Below are 15,382 nucleotides of genomic sequence, written 5' to 3' on the forward strand. Positions count from 1 at the left end.
CTAGCTTTTAACTTTTTTTTTCAGACTTGTTCTTAGTTCTGTCTCTGACTACTTTGCTGCCATGTTTACAAGTGATGTTTGTGAAGCCAAGCAAGAAGAGATCAAAATGGAAGGCATTGACCCTAATGCATTATGGGATCTTGTTCAGTTTGCGTATACAGGTACTGTAATGCATGTGTTGTGCTTCCTGCATTCAAAGATGCTGATAGCTTTAGGTTGATGGTTTTATGTGCTGCATGCAAATGAGTTATATTTATATTCTAAACTTTTTTTTAACAAACATCAGTCACTGAAAACAATTACCAATTCTAGGGCTAAATTCTAACATTCTGTTATACCTAATCTATTAAATATGTTGGGCATATAAGCACATGAGAACAGTCTAGAAAATGATATCTATCTCTTAGTTTAGAAATACATGTAGAAGAGTGCCTCGTTATGTATAGGATTCAGATTTCATGCCGTCATTGAAGGAATGCCTATATTTTTGAAGATTACATTATATTGCTATTTTGGTCTAATTCCACTTTACATAGTCATATGGATCTTTTGAAAGTTTCTCGTTAAGATCTGGGTGTTGTGATTCACTTTCAATGTTATAAGCTGATACTTGATTGTATAATGTTTCTGAATAGCTTGTAGCTCAGAGTTAATAACTCAGAACTTTCTTCTGAATAGATGTTATGCTTTAATGCATAATAAGCTTTATCTTTCTTAAACAAGCTTTTATGCACAATGTATCTGAAGTGAATTAATATTGAAGAATACTAAGGTCACAAAATAATTTAAAGATAAGAGGTACCAACAAGATTTGTAGTCTGAATTTGTCTCGCGTTGCATATAAATCATGCTATTATAAAACAGAAGGTACTTTCTGTTTCCTCAAAGACATCCTTATATTGTTTAAATTAAGCATTTGATTTTAACTTGAATTTTAAATGGGTGGTGCATAACCTTTAGTTTTAATCCTGTCTAAATAATAATTTAATCATAAGATGCTCTTGGCTTTGAAATATTTGATCAGGATATGTGCTGTTTATTTTATTACATATTAAGTGTTTTTTACTTTCTTAATAGGAACAAAGAACAAGAAACAAACATAATCTAAGTTCAAAAATGTTCTTTTTTGGGAATCATGTTTCAGAAGCTCAGATAATAGGAATGTCAGACCTTCAAAGGACAGTGTCTACTGCATTTAATTTTAGATTTGCTGTTCAAAACAGTGTGTCATCCACGAGATCTCAAGCTAGGGACCCATGAAATGAACAAAATGTAAGCACTTGTCATCAAGCATGAGAAAGATGCAATCACATTACTAGGTGTGAGAGTAAAATGAATAGAACAGGAATACTGAGGCAAAATCACTAATACCTTTGGACAGAATAGCAAAAAAAAACCAACATTACAGGTAACAATATATCATTCTGTAAGTGCATTAGAGGTGGAGGAAGATGAATGACAGTGTTGCTCCAGTGGGAACAAAACTCTGGAAATACTGAAGTACAGTGTGGCTCTCTTGCCTCAGATTTCACTGAAAAGATCTCAAATAAATTCAAAGCATAGTTCAGAAACAGCAAATCATAAAAATTAGGCATAGGTTAAGATTATTTTAAGAAAAGAATGAGGAAAAGGAAGGAAACAGAACTTAACTTTTCAAAATTAATGAGGCTGTCTTAGAACTTTATTGGTTACCTTTGGAACTGTGAAGAATAGATGTGGTAACAAAAAAATAGAAGAGAGCTAAGACATTTTACTTCCTGCATAAGGTTTTCAGCTGCTTCATTCACCTTGACTTCTCTCTGCAAAATGTTGTATTCTGTTTTTCACATGAGTTGTGTAACATGCAGCTTTCATACTGTGGCCAGGTGGTTAAGGACCAGCTTTCACAAATGGGTGAAAAAAGATATTCACAGTAAGTTTAATGTTTTCCAATTTCCCTTGTGTGAATTTGCATCCTTAATATTATTTCATTTGAACTGTCAAATAAAGCCCAAACTACCTTAAAAATAGCAGCATTATGTGACATTGTAATGTCACCTTGAAGAACTGGCGATTAAGATGGTCACAGAGATCTCTAACTTCTAACACCTGCACTGGTAACACACCATCATCCTTTTAGCTCTGACCCATTCTGGAGACAAAATAAGACTCTGAAGTGTACACTTTAAAAATAAATTTCACAAATAATTGATGATCAAAAGGAGTGATGACATTTATATTGCATGCTAAAAGAGAACATGTTTTTGATTCCATAGAATCTTCAGATTTTGGTTAGCCTGTCATCCATTCCTGCTCCATCAGCTTCTTTGTTCTGACTTATTCTCAGCTTTTGCACTTATTTTTTGAAATGCTTCTTAGACTCTTTGTTTCTCTGCTTTATTTCTCTTCATCAGGCATCTTGACCAACTTCAAAACTTCCTTGCTATTTTTCTTGTTTCTTAAAATTTGATATTTTTTTGTGCTAATGGATATATGTGGGAATACTTGAACTCCTAGAGGGTCTGGACAAGAGAGTTCATAAACGGTTCATTAAATTTTGATTTTTCAACAAGTCTCACACCTATATATCTATTTCTGTTGGGTGCATATAGAATTTGTTAATTGTATTAAATATTATGAATCCTACAGTTTGCCCAAGGAGCTAGTTACAATTGTCTTGAAAATATGCATTCTGAAACATTTAATTTCATGTATAGTTGCTGCTGTTTTAGAGAAGACTTTCCCCAAGGATGACTGAACACTTCACTAAAATATATGTGAACATGGGCTTGTTTGCAAAACTATGGAAGCAAAGAGTATTATTACATTGCAAATATTTTTTAAATGTGATTTTTAAAAGTGAACCATTTTATATTATATTAGCTAACTATTTTTAGCAAGTCTGTGAATTTATGATCAGGCCCAAAACAGAGGCTTCTACATACCACATTTAGAGAGGGAGAGAACAGAGTTTTCAAATCCAGAAACGAAACAGTGTTAATAAAAATGTCAGAGAAAGTGAATAGATTGTATGTATTTTGAAATCAAGGTTATTTTCCTGTACTTATCCAAAACTTGCATTGGAATTTAATTATATTTATGTAAACAAAATTCTAATCAATTCAGAAATTTTTCACACTATTAAAGATATTTTGCTAAGATAATACTAGCTTCCATAAGCATTTCTATCATCTTGGCAGCTTGTTTCTTAAATACTTTGAACAAACTATATTTTAAGTTTTTATTTTGAAGGAAAATTGTTCACTTTTCATCCTATTAAAAAACTAGAGTAACAAAATACTGTGCTTTTTTCTTATTTAATAATCTAAAAGAAGTTTTCCAGTAGATCCTAAAAATTTTCACTTTTACTTCTATTTAGATAAGTACATAAGGTATGCATTTATACAGTTATACATATATTTATATATGAATATCTTATGTATATATGCTTCAAATATTTTTGCAGTTTAAAAAAAAAAAAAGAGAGACCATGACAGGGGAAAAACAAACAAACAAAAAACCTCTGCTAGCCTACGAAATAAAAGCTATATTAATTTTCAGAGTGTTTATTTTTCTTTTTCATGGTGAAGTTGTGTTACTTTAATTATTATATACAATGTCTTGAATGTATACATAGAATAAAAACAAATGTGTTCTCTTTGTCAATTGTGTGAAGTCAGGATTATATCTAATTTGCAAAGGAAAGTGAATATTTTAAACTCTAATAAAATTCTGGAAGGGGTTGCCATCTGTGAGGAATTGGCATATTAAATAAAGCTAATGTTTTAAATTCAATCATGTTTTTGAGACTATACATGAGTAAAGTTGGACAAATGCTTAAGATACAATGTTCATTTAATTTTATTTGCTTTGCTTATAGTTGTGTTGTTTACCTTTTAAAATAGGCAGCACTTGCAGACTTCTTCTTTTTCTTCTTAAACATGTACTATTCTATTAAAGAAATTGCCTATAATAACATGAAATACTTCATACATTATGTTGCTCTCTCTCTACCCCTGAATAAGTAGAAGACCGAGTCCTGACACACTGTGAAACTGGACTGTGTTCACTCGTGTATGCAAATAGACTTGTAAATAATTTGCAAGGTAAAATTACATGGCGGCCAGCAGAGTATTAAGTCCTCTACAGTCTTGATAAGAGCTGCTCCTAAATAAAGGCACATGTCCATCTAGAAGTAGTAAAAGGAAAACAAGAAAATTAGTCTTCCAAAGTTGTATGGTAAAGAGTATTAAAGTTTCTATGAAGAAGCAACGTTACTAATTAAAAAAAAAAAAAAATGGTATGTTAGATGCATTAGTAAAATGCAATTTGATTAAAACTGAAAATTTGGGATATCCTAAAACACGTTATAAAGGCTGTTAGAGGGCTTTGAGTTTCTTTTTACACTGTTTTTTGTTTGTTTGTTTTACATAGATAAGTTACAACTGAAGAATTTGATTTTATAAAAAGATCAGTTACTGTATTGTTTTATCTGAAATAAGTAAAAGACTTTCTAAGGATATTAACTTAATAATAATAAACTTGCAATTTGTATAATTAAAACTGTGTGTATTGTATAGGTCTATTAGAAGCACACTGCCATTTCTTACTGCTTTCTCTTAATATCAATTACGCATTCTTCAGTATCAGCATTAGCTTTTAGTTAGATTTTATTTTGAAGGCTCTTTAGTGGATGGCCTTTCAAACGTCATATCTGACTGTTAAATCTAATCACACACACAGGAGAGACAATAGGGATAGCAAGAAAGAAACTACCTTGGAGCACAGGAGCCCTTAGGTTTCCTTAGGACAGAATACAGTTTAAGCGGATATCCCAAAAAGGTTTGGTTTTGTTTTGTTTGATGAATGGAAACTGCTTCCTAAATGAATAAAGGCTGCAAAGGATACTTATCATAGTTTTGGAACATACCTTTTATATTCTTCAAAGATATTTCTTCACGTGATCCAAAAGTTGTCACAGCCACAGGATCATTCTTCAACATGCAATTTGAATGTTTCTGCCATGGTTTGGAGGACAGCAGAGTTCAATGTGAAACACAGGCCATTTCAATCCACTTATCCTTAGTGTCTGGAATTTCCCTCTAACAAGTTTAACTTAATAGGCAGTATTGAAGACTCAAATAAATAATTACAGATTCCTAGGTGATGATAACAATAGCTTGCTTGCAGTGTTATAAACTATTCCACTCTAGGAGATACTCATTGTAATGAGATGTGGATTTATCCCTGATACTGTACATATCCTGAAGATCACTGCCTCTGGTTATATGTCATACAGGGTGGTATAAATCTCCTAATAAACATTTGTATATAGATCACCTGTGAAGTTATCTTTGGGAAACTAAAACTTGTTGTTAACTAATTTTTAGGAGTCATTGACAGAAAAGAGAATTGCAAATATCCAGAGCAAAATTGTTTATCAGAATTTCTCCAATTCAGAAAGTGGAGTTCTGGTAGTAACTTGCAAAGTCGTGTTTGAGATTGTCTGTCTGTGAATGTTCTGCATTGACTACATCCAAGATCCTTTGTTCCAGCTACATTTCTTCCCAGTTCTGGAACAAATGACAATGTTCACATTTCCATATAGTGTTCCTTATTATGTTCTTACTTAAGCATCACTAAAGCCTAAGTGCAACACCAAGGAGCATTTCTGGATGGCATAGTTAGCTATACTTTTTATATGTATAATGACAGAATCTTCCAGAGTCCCTCACTATAGTTGTAGGACTTAATTGTCATCCTCCTCTGTCTCTGGATGTGACCCTGCTTGTAATTCAGTACTGTCCCACACTTAATGTCATTCAAGTTATGGACTTTCACTTAGTTCATGTCTGTGAGAAAGATCATCATAGAATTAATGAGAGAATGATTTTCTCCTCTATCTTTTTTTTCCTGCTCTAGGGGTCCTGTGTTCAGCTGGACCAGAAATCTTCCATTCCTGTAAATGAAAAATTAAGTCCTTGCTCTATATGTACACAATAAAACAAATAGAATATTCCATTAAGAAACAATATTTGCAACTGTGTATAAGGAACCAGTTGTATTCTCATTCTTTTGGCACAGCTCTTGCTTGCAAGAGAGCTCTGAACTGGATATTCATAAATCTTGAGCATTCAGAATGATTGAGCTTGTTACAGGCAGCTATAGCTAGTGACTATGTCTCTTTGTGTTGTGGCACAGCCTGCTGCTCATAAGATGTCAGAAAAAATTCAGACCATCCTTAGAGTAGCAATGAGCAGACTGCACAGAAGAGTTTGAGTGCATTGCAGTGTCACTGTTTTACAAACCTACCCTTGTTCTGTTCACAGTTAATCATTTGTGAAGAGAAAATGAACCAAGTATTGCACATTAAAACTGACTGAATAGCGAGATAGTTCCTTTCAGTCAAGTGCCATACCTCTTTTTTGTCACCTGTTGCCTGCCATGCTTCTTCTTAAGCAGACAAGTGATCAGTCAAGCTGATGTTATGTGGGCTGCCTCTTTCAAATGCTTCTTTCTGAAGTTCTTACAGTGGTGATGTGAGCTCAAGCCCATCCTCTTAAGATTACCTGACTAGCTATGAATCCAGAGTTCCGAAGGAAAGGAAAAACTGCAGGAAAATTACAATGGTATTTTGTGAAAGATCTCTCACCTTTCGTGTATTTATCTGCACCTGTCCCTGAGCTGTAAAATATACCTTCATTCCCTTTCCATTCTGTGTCCATCACACAATCGTTCTAAAATGTACCTACAGAATGTGATGATACTATAAAATTCACTTCTCCCAGCAATGGAATCCAGCTCAAAGCAAAGCAGGCCATATGAAGTACTCAAGCAAAAATCTTCTGTTGACAGCTGATGCTACCATCTCTGTTAGCTTTTGTTCTTTAAATATGTATTTGAACTGCTTTGTGTTGCCATGGCAGAAGCTGCCAAATCATTGCCTGAAAAGCTGAAAATCTTACTCTGGTAGAGGTGAGTATTCCTGCGTCTGAGCCAGCTTGAGACAGATATAAAAGAGAGATAAAATACTGCACCTTCAAATCAAATCTGCTAGTCTGATGCTTGCCCTTGATGTCTTTCTTCTTTTTTTTTCCTTTTTTTTTTTTTTTTTTTTTCCTTTCCTTTCCAGAGCTGAGTGCTTGATTATGGTTAGTGTAACAGAGAGTTTATATCTCATGGAGATATAGATATGAAAAGATATTAACTGTGTATTGTGTGGTTTTGTTTGTAGGAAAATGAACAGTACACCATTTGGGATACTTCTGGAAAGGTGTGCAATAGACTGGAAGCCAGGTGTTGTGCAGTTCTGTTCATACCTCTTCCAGGAAGTGACTCATGGAATGAAATATACCTGCTGTATATAGGAAGAATATATATAGGAACAATTTTATTTTTTTTTCTTCGTTCCTTCCCCCCCTTTTTGTGTGACACAATGAGCAGGATTTACAGCCTTAAAACAAACTTAAGTACTGAAGTTCACTGCGTAAAGAGAGATGAAGTAAACTAAGTCTATCTGAAGTTAGCTTTTGGGAATAATTCTTGAAATACCCTAACAGGGGACTAACATCCCTTGTTACACCATAAATTGTGCTACGGCTATGTGTCCTACCTCTGGTGGCTCAGGCATTGTGGCCTGAGTCACCTGAGGAGTCTTCTTTTTTCTACTAGGAACTATAAAATATTCCAAGTTCCATGTTGTCATTGGTAATCTGTCAGTAACTCTTACCCTAGGTTTTTTGGGGTAATTTTGAAATTTTTGATTGTCCTTCAACTGTTTCCATAGCTGAATGAGGACATGATTGGGCTGGCGATCAATTTTCACAAATTGAACCCCAGCCCAGATTAAGTAATTAACCTTTTTTTTAGGGGAGGATACCCATATGGATCCCTATTACGGAGTTCGTACAGTTGGTCTCCTAGTTTTACATACTGGAAGAACTTCTGCCTCTTCCAATGTTCAAATATTGCACCTGGTCTGCAGGCACTCTGTCTTCCCCAGATCAGCTACCAGCTGGGCAGCCTGCTGGACCACTGACTTTGAGGTTACTACAGGATTCAATATAGACACTAGAGTCCCATACAGATGGGAAGGGGCCTGCTGCAGGATCAGGTCTCCCATACTTGCTGCGAATCTTACTATACCTGGGCTTTCAAATGTATCTTCATATATCTCCTCTTTTATACCCAATTCACAAATGTAATTGGAGGACCCTGTGTGTAACGGCATATCTGATTTATTAGGCCAGACCATATGGCATGCTGCCATCAACCAATCTATTATGGAATGGTTTTCATTGATGTGTTGGATGCCAGTGTATAGCCTTTGCCTAAGGGCAGGGTGCACAGTCATGTAGTTGCCAATGACCACAACACTTTCTGCCCTGAATCCCATAATCTTAATAGCCAAGTTGGCACACCTTCTCTAGGCTTTTCTTGGAACCGTTGTACTAGGTCCATTAATTCTGTTGCCATATATGGATGGGCAGTCACACGTAAATGAATTTGGGCTGGAGGACACTGATTGGGGACACCCCTGCTGGTCTATCTTGTTTTTTTTTTTTTTTTGACTTCTTATAGGATGGATCTCCAAGGGATCCATTGCAAGCAGAGCATCAGTATCTGATTTAGAAGTTTCGTGTTCTGGATCAACCAGGTCCATTGATTCAGGAACCTGGTTATTATCTATTAAAATGTTATGGACCTGCCCTACTGGAAAATTGAGGGTTGTTTTTTTTCCCTGTCAGAATTTGGAGTTCTTGCTCTGATTTTAATATGTAGTCTTACAATAACCAATTTTCATTTTCTAAGGTAATGGCTCTCATGCTGCCCTGATTTAAAGCATTTAGCAGTGGCTGTGTCACCGCAGAAGCAGCTAGCTGTCATTCTTTTATAACCATATCTTTGCTGAATCCATGAAAATAGTCTTCCATGCAGAATAAGGAAATACTTCCCATAACACACAAGGGACCCCATTTTTTAATTATGGGTGCCAATTCATAATAAGGGGATCCCAGAAATCCTGAGATCTGTCCAGAGATTGTTTTGTCTAGGGGGGTAATGTTCTCCTTTATATTTATTTATTTATTTTTAGTATATTTGGCCTGCCTAGCTCACCAAGTGTACAATCAACAAATATGCAGAGTAATGTGGATAAGTTGGTATTTTATAGACCACATAACTAAAAGGATTATCATGGTGGAAAGGGATAACAAAAAATAAATGAAAATGCTCACCCATATCTTAGGCTCACAGAAAAACTCCAAAGGGAGGAATCTCCAGAAAGAGATCTAGTGGCAGTCAGCTGTTAAATGGGGGTCAAGGAGAGGTGGAGCCAGGCTCCACCCCTTCCAGTCACACAGGTGAATTACCTTCACCTGTGCTCCCATGGCTGACTCAGTGCTTGCCTCAGGTGATCAATCAGAGGTTCAGGCCATGATTCAACAGTTCCCATACATAAAAGAAACAAAACAAAAAACAATAACAAAAAAAGAGTTGACTGAATTTTCACTGATGCAAAATGCAGAACTGTAAGGAAGTAAACACAAAATAACATAGAATGCCCGTCTTCCTCCCTTACAGCTGATGAGTGTGGTCTGCAAATAATAGTTAATAGAAATAGAAAAGTTAGATCAGGAAAAGCCTCTGCAAAAACAAAATACTGTCTCCCATTATTTCTATTCTGGAAACAACCTCACCTTTATAAAAGATATAGGAGATGATACAGTGTAGAATGTACATTTTAAGACATGGGCCAAAATCAAAACATTATTATACACTTCAGAAAACAGTGGAGATTAATGTTCTACTAGAGGGAGATTACTTCTTATTGCATACTCCCTTGACTGCTCTTCATGGATGCATATAAGTGATTACTGCACATTATATCAATGCCAAGAATTGACAGTGACAGAGAATACGAAAATCAGAATTGGACCCAAAGAGTGTTGAAAAAGGTGCAAAGCATTTCCAGGCATTTTATAATCTTATCCCTAATGATTCCATGACTCCATCATTGTGTACTTGGGAGCAGATGGACTGAATTTATATCATCCAACATAAATAAAAACAGTGACTCAGCAAGTCGAATGAAGGTGATTGATAGCACGAAATAGCCACTCCTAAGGATCAAGTAATCTCCTTGCAAAGTGGATGACTAAAACAGAGCAGATGAATACTGCTCTAAAACCTCATGTTTCTCTCAATTGACTATACAATTAAATCTAAAAAGTTTAGCTCTGACAGCTACTGGGCTGATGAGATTTAGTAAAATTAATTCTAAGAAATGTCAAAAAGGTCCATAATAGCAATGTGAAGTGTAGCATATTTTTCATAACCTCTTTTTTCACTGGAATTTGATCCTGTTGCAAAAAAAGCACCTTCCTTTTGTAACTATAATTGAAAGCAATTTATCTACTGTTTGAAATCTCAGTAAGTACTATCTTTATGCCATTTTCTGATTTTGCGTAAAAAAAATCTATGGACCTAATAATATAGGCCTTACCAAGACTGGACATCATGGTTAACTGATGGAAGTAATGATATTCATAAACTTCAAAAATGCAACAAAACTGACGAAGTCACATGAAAGTGAAAGGTTAAAATAAAAACACTTAGAAGAATTAGTTCTACCTTTTGTTTCATATTATTGACGTTTCCCATGTCGTCTTCTGCATATCTTTACTCACAGGGTGTCTGAATGCCTGAATGGATCAATGTACAGATTCATTATTGTAGAATCATAGAATCATAAAATGGATTGGGTTGAAAGGGATCTTTAAGATCACCTAGTACCAACCTCCTGCTGTAGGCAGGGACACCTCCCACTAGACCCGATTGATCAAAGTCCCATCCTGCTTTGCAGCATCTGAGGCACGGACTCAGATGTGAACGCTCCGTTTCGTTTCGTTTCGCATAGTATCATACTGTATAAAATAAAAAGACTAAAAGATATTCTTTTTGTTATTCCTTTTGTTTTATTTTGTCTTTTACAGGTTCTCACATCCTCTCAAATCCCACATTTCTCTTCCAACTTCGTCTCCCCTCTTCCCCTTCCCCCCGCTTTACATGTCAACAAAACATTCCACAAACAAACACTACTTAACTGTACCTGCAAGCGCTTATCCAATCAGTCATGAGTCACTCCTTGCCAGTGTGCCAGAATACTTCCAAGGGAAGGGACATTCATGACCTGACTGAGTAACCTGTTCCAGTGTCTCACCACTCTCACAGTAAATAATTTCTCCCTAATATCCAATCTAAATCTACCCTCCCTCTTAAAAGCATTTCTCCTTGTCCTGTTGCTATCTGCCCTTATAAAAAGTCCTTCCCCAGCTTTCCTGAAAACTAAATTAATGTGTACGTGACATAAAATGATATTACCATATGTTATGGATCTAGAGTAGAATTTTTTGCTCACATACAGAGCAAGTGAGCAGTACATACAGCTTGATTCCACCATATTCCTATTGGCACATATTCATCACTAGCTCTGGAAGTCTGAATCTGTGGCTAACACGCTAACCTTATTGGTAGCTTTATCAAGTATAGCTGTTGATGGATCCTTCTTCCATTGTCTAAAGAAGGTGTCACGATCACAGGATTTGATCATCCCGCTTTGAGACTTCAAGTACCCGCTGTTCTACAATGCAAGCAAGCTGATTGGTGACATCAGTATTGGAGGCTTCCTGGGCAATGGACTTGATGGTTGGACTGTTCCATAGATGAGAAACTGGTGGCAAGGTAGTTAAAGGGCGGTGATGGCAGTGTCTGTGTGGAATCTGCTGACAAGTCCCTCAGGAGTCAGTACTGGGACTGATGCTTTTTATTATCTCTTACCAATGATATGGACAGTAGGATTAAGTGCACCCTCAGCAAGGTCGTGGATTACATGAAGCTGTGTGGTATGGTCAACATGTCTGAGGGACAGGATGCCATCCAGAGAGACCTAGACAGGCTTGAGCAGTGGGTCCAGGTAAACTTCATGAGGTTCATCAAATCCAAGTACAGGATCTCGCACCTGAGTTGTGGCAACCCCTGCTATTAGGACAAGCTGAAGGATATAAGGACAGAGAACAGCCCTGCCAAAAAGGTCTTGAGGGTACTGGTGGATAACAAGCTGGGCACAAGCCAGCAATGTGCCCTCTTAGCCCAGAAAGCCAAGCTTGGGCTGCATCAAAAGAAGCATGATCAGCAGGTTAACAGAAGTGATCTTGCCCCTCTGCTCTGTGCTAGTGAGACTTAACCTGGAGTGATGTCCAAATGTGGAGTCCTCAGAATAGGAAAGACACAGACTTGTTGGATGTTTTCCAACATCCAGAGGTAGATAACAAAAATGATCCACAGAACGGAACACCTCTCCTGCGAGGACAGACTGGAAGAGCTGGGGCTGTTTAGCCTGGAGAGGAGAAGGCAAGGCTCAGGGAGACCTAATAGTAGCCTTTCAGTATCTAAACAGAGACTATAAAAAAGAAAGGGACAGACTCCTTGGGGGGGGAGGGGGTTCTGTGGTTGTGGTACAAGGTGAAATGATTTCAAACTATAATATGGGAGATTTAGATTGGATAGAAGGAAGAACTTTTTTTTTTTTTTTTTTTTTTAAAACAGTAAAGGTGGTGAGGCATGGGATCACGTTGTCTAAAGGGGTAGCAGATGCTCTGTCCTTGGAGATATTCAAGATCAGGCTGGACCATGCTCTGAGTAACTTGATGTAGCTGTGGATGTTCATTGCAGGGGAGTTGCACTAGATGACCTTTAAGGCTTCCTATCAACTCAAGAAATTCTATGATTCTGTGGTTCTCTGATTCATATTAACAAGATGTTCAAAATTTCCCTATACGTGAAATTAGTTGTGAAAATGTAGCCTAAGGAGTAGAAGAAAAAAAAAAAAAAAGATTTAGCCAAAGATTAAAAAACATCAGGGAAAATTATATGGTATCTCTGCTTCAAATTTAACAGTGAAGTAAAATTATATTCTAAATATAAGCATTTTAATTTCTGCATAAACAAATGCAGATAAAATTTGTCACAAGTTGAACTTCAATATGGAATAATTATAATGCATTAAAGTTCTTATGATTGTTTTTTCTTCTTATTTTCATACTAATTAAAATAACACAAAATGGGATTTTAAGCTAATTTGTTCTGCTCATGCTCAAGTAGTAGTAGCTACTTATTCCATAGAAGTATGAGGGGAAGGTGAACTGATGTAGCAGTAATACTAATACACCCTTGTATAGCCTATTTTTTTTTTTTTTTTCATTAGTTGCTTGAATATTCTGTCAATATGAAACTGTCTGAAGAGTTCATGTACTAAGACACTTAACTGCTGGTTTTCTTTTTTTTTTTTCCTCCAAACTCTGACCATGCTAAACCACTTAATACTACATGAGACCTCACGTAGAAACATCATGCTGTCCTTCTAAGAAAGTGAATACATTTGTTACCAAACTTGTGAAGGTGCCTTAATGTTTAAAGGCAAAGATAAGCAAGACATAGTGAAAATCATAATGGATTTGGTACATGCTGCATGTCACTGAAGTTAATGCTTTGTACAGTAGGATCCTGGAGAGATCTGTCTTTCTTCTTACCATGTTTACTTTTTCTTTAGCTGTGATTTTCTAGCTTTTGTCCAAGAAATATTAAGTGGTACATTGGTGTTTCAGAATTTGGTTTACAATTAATCAATTTACAATATATTCATATACCTGTGTATCCCAGAAAACATTATATATTTCCTCTCTCGATATGCAAGGCAGGAACTTTTGCACATCCTTCCACAAAATATCCTTCAAAATAGCTATGTTGATTACATATAGAAACATGTATTTTATGAAATAAATTATGATTACTATTAACAACCTTATTTTAATCCTGTTAGTACTGAAGTTTTCTTTACACTTAACAGAAAATATTTCCAATTTGAAAGTAAAGAGATTGACAGAGCTTCAGCTTTGAAACAGCTTCAGCTGTTTTGTTTTTCTTCTCTCAATGCTACGTTTAGTGATAAGAAGCCTAAATGTGATAGAATTACCTTTCTTTAAAAGGGTGATGATTCTTTCAATCCTTATTTCTTTCTGTAAATTGTGTGTTGGTCCAGTGATTACCTGCAGTCATGCAACAAATTTGGGAGGGTCACTGATAAATATATGGGTTATCAGAATGTCAGCTGCTTACTGTGTCTTCTGACCATCTTGTATAAATCTGGGGGAACAGGACGGCAGTGGTAAGAAAAAGTCAGATAACAAAGAGAAACTTGCATGATGCTACTAGACAGGTTTACAGTTTCCATCTTATATTGAAAGCTTCATGTGACACAAAAGATGGAAAAAAGGTAAAATATTCAGTATTACGGCTATTGTATTGTTTTGGTATTACAATATAAGGTGGCTTTTCTGTGGCATTGTGTGGTGAAGTAGAGGACTTTTTGAGTCTTCAATCCCATGTGATAAACTATTAAGATGTGTAGATTTCTCTTCCTGCGACAACAAACATTTACATGAAGAAAAGTGTGAGTTTATCTAACAGCTGGTCTATATTACTTTCAACAGAAAGACCAATCTAATCTCAATCCTTTTACAGTCTAAAATGATATTCCAAGCACAGCAAAATGAAACCAGAAGTGGTAGTTTCTTAAAATTTATATTACACTTTCACATTTTTATATCATTTTATTTTCCTGTACTCCAACTTATCCCTGTGATACATAATTTATAGATATTAAATTATTTGGAGTCAATGGTGATATTAGTGTAAGATATTATAAAAGAGATTTTGTTAAAAAATAGCAGGTTTGTGGGCTCTCTTATTGAAAAGGATGGTTCTTTGAATTCGTATCATTTTATTTCACCTTTTAATAAAAAGCTTATCAGCAGGAGTTTTTTTTTTTTTAAACTTTGTATAATGTAACAAAGGAAGATTGCTGCTATTGTGTATTCGTAGGTGCTCTTTTAGCAAGCATGAAGTCTTGTAGGAGAACTATAGGCTACGAGAGGAGCGATGCATATTATTTAGATAAAATTTACCCCAAAGTCACATTACAAATAAACCCAGGAAGTCTGAAAACTCTAAGAACCGCTGAATATACTTATATTTTTGTAGTGATGCTTTGATAGTCAACTGTTTAGTGCTTTGCAAGGAGGTAAATGGCTCTGTTTTGCTCTGTACCAAAGACAATGCAAGTTTAATTGCCAACTTTAATGCAAATAAATAAATGAATAAATAAAACACAGTCTAGTTGATAGTTACATATGTACTTAGATTTTAATCTCATTATAGAAACCAAAGCAATGTTGCTAAGCCTTCTCTTATTTATGTTCCAGCCTTCATCTGTAAGACTCCTATATAGCTGAATTAATGTTTACACATCTGAAATACTCAGTTAATTGAGAAGTCCAGTCAGAGA

At 35.7% G+C, this 15,382-nt stretch overlaps 1 protein-coding gene across 2 annotated transcripts in view; it reads left to right on the forward strand.

The window, feature by feature from the left end:
* Positions 1–15,382, forward strand: part of KLHL1 (kelch like family member 1) — a 220,081-nt gene that overhangs the window by 69,299 nt on the left and 135,400 nt on the right. For both annotated transcript variants that reach the window (XM_042839007.1, XM_042839008.1), the window contains one exon: positions 25–161. In XM_042839007.1, coding sequence (XP_042694941.1) covers positions 25–161 — 137 coding nt within the window. The remainder of the gene's footprint in view (positions 1–24; positions 162–15,382) is intronic.

The sequence above is a fragment of the Centrocercus urophasianus genome, unplaced genomic scaffold (genome assembly GCF_019232065.1).
Source record: "Centrocercus urophasianus isolate 14NV4802_14NV808 unplaced genomic scaffold, USGS_Curo_1.0 seq_9, whole genome shotgun sequence".
In the NCBI taxonomy this organism is placed as follows: domain Eukaryota; kingdom Metazoa; phylum Chordata; class Aves; order Galliformes; family Phasianidae; genus Centrocercus; species Centrocercus urophasianus.